Source organism: Eschrichtius robustus, chromosome 17, assembly GCF_028021215.1.
Source record: "Eschrichtius robustus isolate mEscRob2 chromosome 17, mEscRob2.pri, whole genome shotgun sequence".
Taxonomy (NCBI): Eukaryota; Metazoa; Chordata; class Mammalia; order Artiodactyla; family Eschrichtiidae; genus Eschrichtius; species Eschrichtius robustus.
This window is the reverse complement of record NC_090840.1, coordinates 70317402-70330021: the sequence shown is the minus strand read 5'-3', so window position 1 is coordinate 70330021 and position 12620 is coordinate 70317402. Positions and strand designations below refer to the sequence as shown.

Below are 12620 nucleotides of genomic sequence, written 5' to 3'. Positions count from 1 at the left end.
ACAGCCAAAAATAAATAAAATTAAAAAAAAAAACAAAACGACCTCTAATGCTTTCTTTCAGTCACTGTCCTCAAAATTCTCATAGTTACCATTCTGCATGTGTAATAAGCATCCAGATTATCACAGACCAGTTGGGTCACTGATAAGATCATGCACAGAATAAACAACTACCCAATTGTTAAACATCCTTTAAATAGGCAAAAAGCACACAACTCCAATATTATCATGATTCTTCTCTGAAGCTATGATTTTAGGACTAGCAGTCAAGCTATAACTGACTACAGCTACGTGAGGGCCAGGATGCAGTGGTATAACTTATTCTCTGCTATATTCTTACCACCTGGCACCAGTACCTGACATATAGTAGGTACTCAATAAATAAATGGATTTTTAATGGAAATAAATGAAATTTGAGAACCACTACTTAAGAACAAGGATATGTACCTCAAAATCATCTTTAAGATTACAGTTGAGCAAAGGAGCTCTAGAACATATGTTGTAGGCCACAACAGTCATCAGGAGGAACGAAGGATGGTTGGAAAAGACATTATCGAATAATTTTAGCCACTCCTCTCTTGTCAGTACTTCCGAGAACACAGTTTCAAGAAGAGGCCATGCATACAGCTAAAATAAACAGGAAAAAATGTATTAGTTCTTGAGGGAAAAGTCATAACAGCCATTGCTAATATGCTCGTTTGGTTTAGATACTAAAATCATTATATTAAGAACATAATTATGAAAAGAACTACCCTAATTTGGGCTCTTCTTTACAGACTTTCAGGAAAGCAGTTTAATGAAGAAAAAAAATGGAATACTATTAAAAGTATAACAGTAGTATGTTTATTATATTCTTTCAAGAAAATACTGTCTTATTTATACCAGAACCAACGTTAGCTTCCAAAATAAGTTGTTATTCTAAAAACCTTACATTTCTTACCTGGGAAGTTATATCATGATTTATGAAGTGTTGCAGGAGTTCCTTGTCATGAAATGCCAAAACATTTTCTATCATACTAAGAATATTGATAGGAGGATTAGGAAAATATTCAAACCAGTGTTGACACCAATTGACTATGAAGAAAAAAATTGAAAATTTACCTTTACCTTTCTATATCATCAAAGAGCTTTACAGTTCTTAAATGTATCCACTCTTTATATCCTCAACATGCCCATTAATAAAGAAAACATAACTCTTTAAATTCTAGAACAATAGATTTTAAAACTCCATCATGTTACCGTAGTATTTTAGGTTTACAGAAATATTCCTGTTTCTTCAGAGCAGTCAATGAGAAAGTATCAACTAAAACAAACAAACCTTCCCAAAGTATTCCTGATGGTAGCTATAAGGCTCTGGTTCCTGCTGGCTTGTGTGCTGCATGTATTTAGATTTCTCCTGGTTAACAAAATGACCCTCCTAAAAAAGGTCCCTATTTAAGTCTTTGATAAAATGTGATCAATGTTAAATGGCAATCTCCTCAAATCTACTAGAATTCATACCTAATTAAAGAGTCCCATTTCTAGGAAAAGAGTGTTCTATAGTCATGGTAACAGGCAGTCACCAGGACTGGTTTTAAATCTAACTGATGAATGACAACTTGTTTCAGTAAACTTGACTTTGAAAACCAATCAGTGACAGCCGCAGCAGTGTCCTCTGAAAGTCAGCCAATAGAAAGCAGAATCCAGTCCACTGAAGAGGCTTCTAAGGCTGACTTTAACTCACTCTCCCTTAGTAACCAGCACAACCCCCAAAACATTCTTTTCCAAAAACCCTAGTAAGATGATCAGTTTCATTGCTCAGTGAACCTACGTCTAACCACCACAACTTTCCGTAATTATTAAATTCAGATTTTTTATTTTAAATACTGAGCTGGGGTTTCATGTTTTGACAATAAGATCTTTCTCAAATTAGCAAATGGTCTGATCAGAATATTGGATTACATATGGTTTATTCCATTATTTCATTTATTAGTTAAGTATTTAGATTTGAGTCAATAATTAAGTCATAAATAAAATCTTGCAAAGACTAAGCTTTAAAAGAAACATTTCAGCTTCTTTAACTGCTGCTCTTAATAAGTTAACTTTAACAGAAAAATCCAACCTCTCCTAAGTAAGTAACTATGATGTCCCAGACACTGCTAGTTTTGGGAATTTTAAAACACCACATACATACACAAAGCCCTCTTATATTTAATCTTTATCAACAGAACAACTGTTTTCAATTAAGCAAGAGGGAAACACTGTTTTATACAGTAAATGTCTCCTCTTGTATTCTGCTAGGTGCCACAACACAGAAGTATGGGTAGAGGACCTAGAGACAGAATTGACTGAGAGCAGAATAAAGAGAAATGATCATCACGTGGAGGTCCTTCACTAAACCTGAAGAATTTCCTCCTGGTTATAAGAGGAACTCTAAAGAGTGCTTAAAAATGACTTTTATAAACGTATTCCAAATTATACATAGAAGTAACTATATTCCTTCACAGTTTCTTCTTGGCCCCAACTAGACTGTAACCTGAAAGCCAAAACAATGGCTTATCCCAAAGCAGGGCTAAGATTTAGTTGAAGCTCAGTTTATTGAATAAAACTAGTTTGAGACCCTTGATGAAAATGCATAGCTACTCATGCTGACTGTCATGGATCTTTTAGATTTAGATCTCAGTTTTAGAAGAGAAAAATCAATTTCCTTAGTATATAACCATACATAGCTATGTAACAAGATTTTACTGGAAGTAAAAGATATAGTTGTGCATGCCTACTCTAAATTAGATATAATCTGCTTTTTTTTCTTTCTTGTGGTAAAATATAATTTGCCATTTTAACCATTTTTAAGTGTACCATTCAGTGACATTAATTCTATTCACAATGTTGTGCAACCATCACTATTTCCAAAATCCTTTCCCAAACAGAAACTCTGTACCTATTCAGCATTAACGTCCCATTTCTACTTCCCCAGCCCTGGTAACCTCTAATCTACTTTCTGTGCCTATTTGAGAAATTTCACATAAATCTGTCCTTCCGTGTCTAGCTTATTTCACTAAACATGTTTCCAAGGTTCATCCATGTCGTAGCAGGCGTCAGAATGTCATTGCTTTTTATGGCTGAATAATATTCCACTGTATATATATACAGATATGGTTTCTCCATTCATCTGTTAATGGATATTTGAGTTGTTTCCATCTTTTGGCTATTGGGAATAATGCTCCACAAACATATTTGTATACAAGTATCTATTTGAGTCCCTGTTTTCAATTTTTGGGGGGATATCCCTAGGAGTACAACTGTGGGGTTATATGGTAATTCTATGTTTAACTGTTTGAGGAACCACCAAATTGTTTTCCACAGTGACTGCACCATTTTACATTTCTCTCAGCAATGTACAAAGGTTACAATTTTTCCACATCCTTGCCAACACTTATTTTCTTTTAAATTACAGCCATCCTAGTAGGTATGAAGTGGTGTCTCGCTGTGGTTTTGATCTGCGTTTCCCTAATGACTAACGATCCTGAACATCTTTTCATGGGCTCAGTAGCTCATCTGTACATCTTCTTTGGAGAAACATCCATTCAAAGCCCTTGCCCATTTTTAAATTGGATTGTTCATCTTTTGTTCTTGTTTCTTTTCCTTTTAAAACTCTTAGTGTTATTGACAGGGTAAACTGGTACAACCCTTTAGTGGAATCAATTAGAATATTCATATTTTATGACTTAATGATACCAATTCTGGGACTCTAACCAAAAGAAATTATCATAAGTTTATGAATGTGAAGCTAGTCACAACATTGTTACTTTTAATACATAAAAATTAGGAACAACCTAAATGTCCAACAATAAAACATTAAACTAGACCATGTACATTATAGAATATTACAATAAATAATAAAATGTTTACAAAGTGTATACAAATAAGATAAATGTATATATCATATGAAATAAAAGTAGTATAATTATAAAAATAAAAAACCCTAAAAGTCTAACAGTTGGGGGATACATTATGGTATAACTATAAGATGAAGTTTATATAGGCAATAAATTGTATTTTTTAAGATATTTAACACACCATTGTGAAGCAATTATACTTCAATAAAGATGTTTAAAAAAAAAAAAAGATATTTAATGATTTAGGGAAATGCTCTTATAAGAAATTCATTAACATATTATCAAAATTGTTTCTGAGGAAGAGGAGTATTCATGAATTTTCTTTTCTTTTGTATATTTTCCTATATTTTCTCCAATGATTGGTAAAAACTTATTAAAGCAAATACAGCATAATAAAATGAATGAAAATCTGTAAAGAGAAGTAAACTAAAATATTCACAATATGTATGCTGGGATCTTTTTATTTCTACTTTTCAGAGTTTTATTGTTATAGTTAAGTGCTTATCTCCTTTGTACAAGAAAAATACATACAAAAATGGTTATTTTTGTTAAACCAGTGTTGGTTTAATTTGGATCCAGTTTATTAACCATTTAGCTGATTTTACTAATATAAAAAAAAAATGACTCACTTTTTAGTGTAGATGATAATGATGAAGCAGTAACACAATGGGTTCTGTGTTATAGGTTCTATAGGGAGTACAGCTATAGGTTCTGAGTGCCTGGGTTCAAATCCTTATTCTGTCATTAACCTAATCATGGAACTTAAGCTCTCTGTGCCTCAGTTTCCTCAACTATAAAAACGGAATAATAATATATAACACCTAACTCACAGGATTGCTGTTAAGGTTAAATGAGTTAATAAAGGCAAAACACTTAGGATGGTACCTGGTACACAGAAAGTTCTCATTAAATGTTAGCTATGGATGATGAGAATGGGGGTAACCGCCAACATCTGCCACATTAGGCATCGTGTGCTAAATGCTTTACATACTTACTGCAGTCTTATGAATAATAACTGACTTTCAATAAGTGAAACATCTGCTTCCTTCTTACTAACAAAATGTAGCCTGTAACAGTACCTTCTAAAATGCAACCATCCAAACTTCATTGTAAGTAAAAAGTTTTATTTATGTATAAATGTCCAAACTCTCCATTTTATGCTCTATGTCTGACTGTCTCACACTAGAATTGTTAAATGTTGCAAAGGTATCAGGAAAATGTATAAGTATCTACTCTTGGTTTCATTATTTACTTATTTACTTACTTAAAAGAGTAGCAACAACTTCAAAACAGATGAGCTGGTTGTTCTGGAATAATTTTACAAATGGAAATGCCAGAAGTGGAAGATACGGTGTGTCACTAAAGATGGCGGACCAGTGAGCTAATGCGGAGAGGGTTCTGTGAATAAAATAAGGAAAGACCAGAAAAGCTTGTTAAAATTTATTTGAATAAATACATTCACATGATGAAAAATGATACAGAAGGTAAATCTGGTGAAATTTGGGTGTGTCTATTTTCCCATGATTAGACTGAGGTTGTAAGTTTTTGGCAAGAATACCACAAAAGTGATGTGCAACACATTGATAGGATTTATTACTGGTGATTTTAAATTTGATTACTTGGTTAAGGAGGTGTCTGCTAAGTTTCTCTACTATGAAATCACTATTTTCCCATTTGTAATTAATAAATATCTTGGGGGAGATACACATTGCTGCAAAATACTGAACATACATACCTCTGTAATACTCTGAGTAGTTTCCTACTTTTGATGGGGTATTTCTTCTGAAGGTTGAGAAATGCCACATGAATACCTTTATCTATAAGGTTACTAAATGCAGTATGATTTTCAGGCAGCTGTAGCAGAGAGCGCCAAATGAACATTCTGAAATTAAGACATAATTTTAACCAAGAAAAATTGGGGGAATAAGATTGATTTAACAAGCAAGAATTTAAATTTTACCTGTATTTCGTTGGATATTCACCATAGCCTTTTAATAGGATTTGTAAACGCTTTTTGTTTAATCCATCTGAAAACTCATTCTGTAAAGAAAAATAATAGTATCAATAAGTGACATAATCTTAAAACTGAAAAGGTAATCTAGTCCACAGTGGCTTTCCAACTTTGGAACACAATACACAGTAAAAAATATTTTATATCATGGGACTCTCCACACACACACACACACACACACACTCAATATCTTTCTCTCTCTTGAGTATGCATATACACAGCAGATAAAGTTTATGACATATTTTTTTACCCTGTAATAGGGTTTGACAAACTTTTGCTGTCAAAGGTCAGAGAGTAAATATTTTAGGCTTTGTGGGTTAAGAGGCAGAATCAAGCATATTATGCAGGTACTTATATAACCATTTAAAATGCAATCATTTAAAAATATAAAAATCATCCTTAGCTTGAGTAGCCAGATTGGGCCCATGGGCTGTCATTTGTCAATCCCTGTAGCAAGAGCAATGCATTTGGATATTTTCTTCCTCTCTTGCTCCTTCCATCTCTTTTTTTTTTGCACTTTTAACTTTTAAGTCAATTTTTATCTTAATGGAAAAACATTTTATAGATTTTAGGATCATAAAGCCATTTTCATAGATTATCTCGTTTAAGCCTAACAACTGTATGAAACAGATGAGACGTTTTGTCTTCCTTTGAGAAAATGGGAAGGTCAGAGAAGTTCAGCAACTTGCTCAAGATCACTAATCTGTTGAGTCTTGGCTCAAGACTCAAAGCCACATTTTCTGACTTAGTTCAGTGCTCTTTTCACCACGTAAGAAACAGGTAATCAAAGTGTAAGAGGGAGGTGAGGGACAGCCCAAGATGATGGTGAATGAAGATCCCCGTTTGAGAGCCATGTACCAGACATTAAGGGCAACTAGCCCAGACTGGAGCAATGCGATCCATAAAAGAGACACATTCACTGCTGTCGTCACCAAGACACCCGCTGCCATTGAAGCCTCTTTAAACAAAGGTCAGAATGCCCAGGTGGATTGGCCTGAGTTTCATCTGCTTTTGTCTTCACCATGAGCTGATGAAGTTCCTACTTCCCTTTCCATGTCCTGATGCCGCGATTAGCTGAGGACAGGCATTTCACCCACACAAGTGCTCTACTTTGACCTACTCCTTAGAACTGGCTACGGGTTTTTAGAAGCCGCCCACTCCCGGACATATTTCTGTAGGGCTTCCAACTTTGATCCAGACCAAGGGCTGCCAGATGCCCTGACCGTGGTGTCACTTTTATTTCCCAGAAGTCAATCATCACCATGCCCACTAGTTTTCCCAGAAAAGGCTCCTGTGAACTCTCAGGAAAGCTGAAGCCAGACCATGTCTCAGAAACAGATTCAACTAATAGGGTCAATACCGCCCAATCTTTACACAGCTAGGTTTGTGCCTGCTACTTAGTTTTTTAAAACTAAACAGTATTTTGTTTAGGGTTACATTGTAGAGGTGATAAAACTATAAGGAAAGCCAAGGACATAATGCAAAAGTGAGGACAATGGTTACATCTATGGGACAGGGAGAGAAATGCGATTGGGGTTAAGCACACAGGGGACTTCAGAGCTACTGGTAATACTCTGTTTCTTCATGTGGATATGAACATGTCCAGAAAAGAGTTAACATGGCAGGTCTGCGACTGCTACGCTTAGAAAGGCCCACTAGAAGGCTGGCCCTTGTCTGGTGTCCAGATACCTGGATTTCGAGGAAGTTCCCACCATCTCCAGAACCAACAGGAGAGGCTCACTGTACCTAAACTGTACACTGTGGTTTATGCTGAGCACCTGCTTTCCTTGTGGCATCTGGAATTTTGAAAGGGTGCCTATAACCAGCCTCCAGTAAAAACCCTAGGCACTGAGATTCTAATGAACTTCCCTGGTAGACAACACTTTACACATTCTTCTTTTGAGGGAAGTTTCACATTTTAAAACTGCTTATAGAAGAAAAGAGGTGGTTAAAATTAATGTGAAAAATACCAACAGTTGGTAGGAATATGAAGCAACTAGAACCCTCAAATACCTCTTGGTGGGAATATGGATTGTTTAAATCAACCACCTGGGAAACTATTTGACAGTATTTACTAAAGCTGAACATATGCACAGCCCTTATGCCAGTAATTCCATTCTTAGGTTTATACCCAACAGAAACATGTCCTTATGCTCATCTCATCAAAGATGCCTTAGAATGTTCAGAGCAGCACCGTTTCTAATAGCAAAAAAACTAGAAAACTACCCAAATGCCTACCAATAGCAGAATGGATAAAGCATGGTTTATTCACACAACGGAATTCTGTACAGCTGTGAGTGAATGGTTTACAACCACATGGATCTCTCCAACACACTGTTAAATGAAAGAAGCCAGAAACAAAAGAGTACCAACTGAATGATCCAATGAACATAAGTACAAAAAAGGCAGAACTAATCTACGGTGTTAAAAGGGAGGAGAGTAGTTATCCTTGGGGTAAGGGGGCAAGTGTCTGGAAGGGAGCAGCAGAGGGGCTTCTAGGGTGCTGGGAATGGTCCATTTTTTGATCTGGGTGCTGATAACACAGGTGTATTCAGTCTGTAAAAATTTACTGAGCTGTGCATTTTTATGCATATGATTAACTGTCAATAAAAAGTTTTGAAAGTCCTTGAAAGTGTTAGCAGGTTGTCTATTAATGTTGATATTTTCTTTCAATTCCAAAGCAATATATGCTCTTTGCAGAAAATTAATACAAAAAATACATATAAAGAAGAGAATAAAACTGACTGAAACAGGTAATTCTACTACTATCAAAATTTTTATGCACATGCTCTGACTTAAAAATTCTACTTCTACAGATACGTTTGTTCAAATGTTCTAGGAATATCCACTGCATCACAGATTGTATTAACAGAAGACTGACGATACAACCTAAATGCCAGTCAGCAGAGTCCTAGTGAGATAAATTAAGGTATATCCATAAATGCAATACTATGCAAATATTTTTAAACTGTTGTAGCACTACATGCACTAATATAAACAGATATTCAATCTGTTAAGTGATAAGAGCAAGTTATAAAACAGTGCTACAGTATGATTCCATTTATGTAAAAAAATTTTAAAAAGGTAACAGACGCAGATATACATATGTTTATACACAGAAAACTTCTGAAAGGATATCAACAATTATCTTTTCTTTAAATTTTATTTTATTGTTTTATTTTTGGCTGCGTTGGGTCTTTGTTGCTGTGCGTGGGCTTTCTCTAGTTGCGGCGAGCGGGGGCTACTCTTCGTTGCGGTGCGCGGGCTTCTCGTTGTGGTGGCTTCTCTTGTCATGGAGCACAGGCTTTAGGTGCACCGGCTTCAGTAGTTGTGGCACGTGGGCTCAGTAGTTGTGGTGCACGGGCTTAGTTGCTCCGCAGCATGTGGGATATTCCCAGACCAGGGCTCGAACCCGTGTCCCCTGCATTGGCAGGTGGATTCTTAACCACTGCGCCACCAGGGAAGTCCCATCAACAACTATTAACAATGGTCACCTCTGGGGAGTGCAATGAAGAGTGGGCTAGGGCACAGGGAGGAAGAAAAGTATGCTTTTGTTCTTTTCCCTTTACAACCTTCTATACTAGCACTGTCTAACAGATAAGCAAGAGACAAATGTAATTTAAGTTTTCTTAAAAAATATAATTTAAGTTTCATGTTAAAAAAAGTCAAAAGCAGCAGGTAAAAATCAAATTTAATACATCTATTCAACCCAAGGTAATAAAAATATTATCATTTCAACATATAATCAGCATAAAATTATTAATTAATATGATATTGTACATTCTTTAGGGGTAGGAGATTAAGGGGTACAAACTGCTATGTATAAAATAAAGAAGCTACAGGGATATATGGCACCGGGAATATAGCCAATATTTTATAATAACTTTAAGTGGAGTATAATCTATAAAAATACTGAATCACTATTTTGTACTAATATAATACTGTAAATCAACTACACTTCAATTTTAAAAAAGATATTTTACATTCTTTTGTTCATAATAAAATCTCAATATCTGATGTGTATTTCACACATATACCACATCTCAAATCAGATTAGCCACATGTGACTAGTGGCTAGCATATTGGACAGTGCAATTCTATACTGTTTTGACTTTTAAAAAAGAACCATAAACATGTATTAATTTTATATTAAAAAGTTTTAAAAGCATGTTATAATTTCAGTTGCAACTTACTTCTTTTCTATAATTTTCCTTTAATTCCTAAGAGAAGGAAGAATGATGATGGTCTAGAAATCATAAGACTTGTCTACAGCAGAGCCATGACAAACAAAAGTTTAATATAGTCTTACCTCTTTATTTTCAAAATTACCAGTCAGGTCTTGTTTTAATATGCTAGCTTGTATTTTGTTTTCCCTTGATTTTGCTGGCCGCTGTACTCTTCCTGATGTTACTTTCATCTTAAGATCACCAGAATTCACTTTCCTCTTAGGCAAATCTTCAATCACTTTCACTAAAGTGGGAGGTGGCTAAAAGGGGGGGGGAATCCAGTGGTTATCCTTGGAAAATAGACCTGTTAACATATAATTTACGAAATGTATTTTGCTCAATTTACTGATATGCCTTAATAGATATAATTATCCTTCAGGCAAAAAGTGTAAATAAAATGTCCAAGAATGTTTCCTTGTTGACTAACGAATCAAAGCAAATTTCTGCCAAATTCCTTTGAGGAACGTAATAAAGATCATGATTAACAACAATAAACAGAATTAGTTATTCCTTGAAAGCTGGCCTTAATCATACAGTATCAATCCATTTTCTATGCCTGTATGATAAAGTGAGTAGTAAGGCGGTAATCTGCTGCAGAGAAGGCCCAGTTACACACAGGGCCCTCTAGAATGCTGAAAGAAGCACCTTAATATTCTTTGGGCTCAAGTGAAATTTCTTTGAGGGAAACTGTCACATGACTTTCCTCTGCAAGCATGGGACCCCTGACTTGTCCTTGGTTACATTTTCTAATCTACATGGAGATGGCTGTCAGTCCCTGACTGCATCAACAGCTTCAGAGGCAGGGCAGAAAGCACGACTTAGATGCCAAACCCTCATTTTTATGGGGCTCATCAAACAGGAAAATAAGCCCCCAACAACTTCAATTTACTTAAGGTAAAGTGATTCACTAAGACATTTTCTCTGTGAATAACACTCTCTTTGAAATAAAAAGATCTTCCTTGTTCAAAGAAAATAAGCAGATAAATAGCTCAGGCTTTCTGAGTTCTAAATATGGTTCAAGTACAATAACTTTCACAGGGCGTTTTAAATGTTTGAGACCATTATTGCTGAATGTTCCCTTAGTAATTAGCCCAGATCCAGATCAAAGACAAGGTGGATTTGTGATTTTTAAATAATTTTTCTTGAAGCCAAAGTGCCAATTCCTTGCATATGAAAACAAGAACACAATATACCCCAAATGTCCAAATGAACATATTAGATTTCAGAAAAACAAATATTACACACATCACCCTGAATTCAAGCTGTCATGAAAGCCAGAACAGTGTGCTTCCATGATGATGTACAATGGAAATGAATCACCACTCTTCGGGAAAGCTCTTTGAAGCAGAAACCAAACTTTTCTGACCTCCTCCCCCTTCGTCCCCAAAAGAAATAAACAGAACAAAGCAAACATCTTGACTCTTTTTAAATAACAGACTATAAAAAGACTACTTTGAGGTTTCAAACAGAGATTTTTCTCACGTTGCCTTCAAAAGTTCAGGACTTCTGCTTTTGAAACCTGAAGCCTATTACAGGAGACCAAGAAAATATTCCCTATTGTCAACTGCAGTATGTACGACACATAACACTGTAAAATGTATAGAGCAGGTAATATACATGGCATTGATATTGCATTTTTATTTGTTTTAAAATTATTTTGAAAAGTATCTGAAGTTTTAACTGCATCTATAAGGGTTTTTTAATAGTGTTTTTCTAGGATACATTGGTATTTATTCACATCTAGAGAGAGTACAGGGATAATACAAAATATAATAACAATAACTGACAAAAAAAGTACAATGACCACTTACGCTATGATTTAATTCTTTACCTATGAAATGTAATTAATAGTGGTCTGATTTCTGAATATTGCCCATCTTTAATATCCCTGAACTATCTTCTAACCTCAGTCCATTCTTCTATATCTTTATTATAATATTTATTCTAGTGCCACATTTTTCATGGTTCTTCCATGAATGAATCTCCCAGAAGTTGGAGCCTGAGATATGACCTGAATTGCCACACCTTAGGAGTGTTAAAACTTCAACACAGAAATAGGAATTAGTTTACTTATTATTAGCACAATACCAGAAATTCTCCAATGGCAAGAAAATAGGACTTGAAGGAATGAGACACGGGTAATAAGTTTTGCATAAACCTGGGCATTTTGTAGGCCTGGAATAGCACTGGTGGTGCTGGTAATGTGTCCAAAAAAAAAAAATTTATCCTTCTTCTGTTATAAGCTAGATTTTCTGGTCAATATGACCTCAATTTGCTTAACAAGTAACAGAGAGGAAGCCAATGACTCATGCTTACCTTGGTTTTTCTCAGATGTTTGTTTCTATTAATAACATTTATCTAGCTCTTATAAAATTCAGCTAGGCTAACAACTCTCATTAAGAATGAATAATGTGGGCTTCCCTGGTGGCACAGTGGTTAAGAATCCACCTGCCAATGCAGGGGACACAGGTTCGAGCCCTGGTCGGGGAAGATCCCACATGCCGCAGA

At 35.3% G+C, this 12620-nt stretch overlaps 1 protein-coding gene across 2 annotated transcripts in view; it reads right to left on the bottom strand.

The window, feature by feature from the left end:
- TBC1D31 (TBC1 domain family member 31) overlaps positions 1 to 12620 on the bottom strand; it is a 60391-nt gene that overhangs the window by 21122 nt on the left and 26649 nt on the right. For both annotated transcript variants that reach the window (XM_068525895.1, XM_068525896.1), the window contains 6 exons: positions 10196 to 10372; positions 5836 to 5915; positions 5611 to 5757; positions 5140 to 5273; positions 938 to 1071; positions 445 to 624 (listed from right to left, as the gene is read on the bottom strand). In XM_068525895.1, the coding sequence (XP_068381996.1) occupies positions 445 to 624; positions 938 to 1071; positions 5140 to 5273; positions 5611 to 5757; positions 5836 to 5915; positions 10196 to 10372 (852 nt within the window). The remainder of the gene's footprint in view (positions 1 to 444; positions 625 to 937; positions 1072 to 5139; positions 5274 to 5610; positions 5758 to 5835; positions 5916 to 10195; positions 10373 to 12620) is intronic.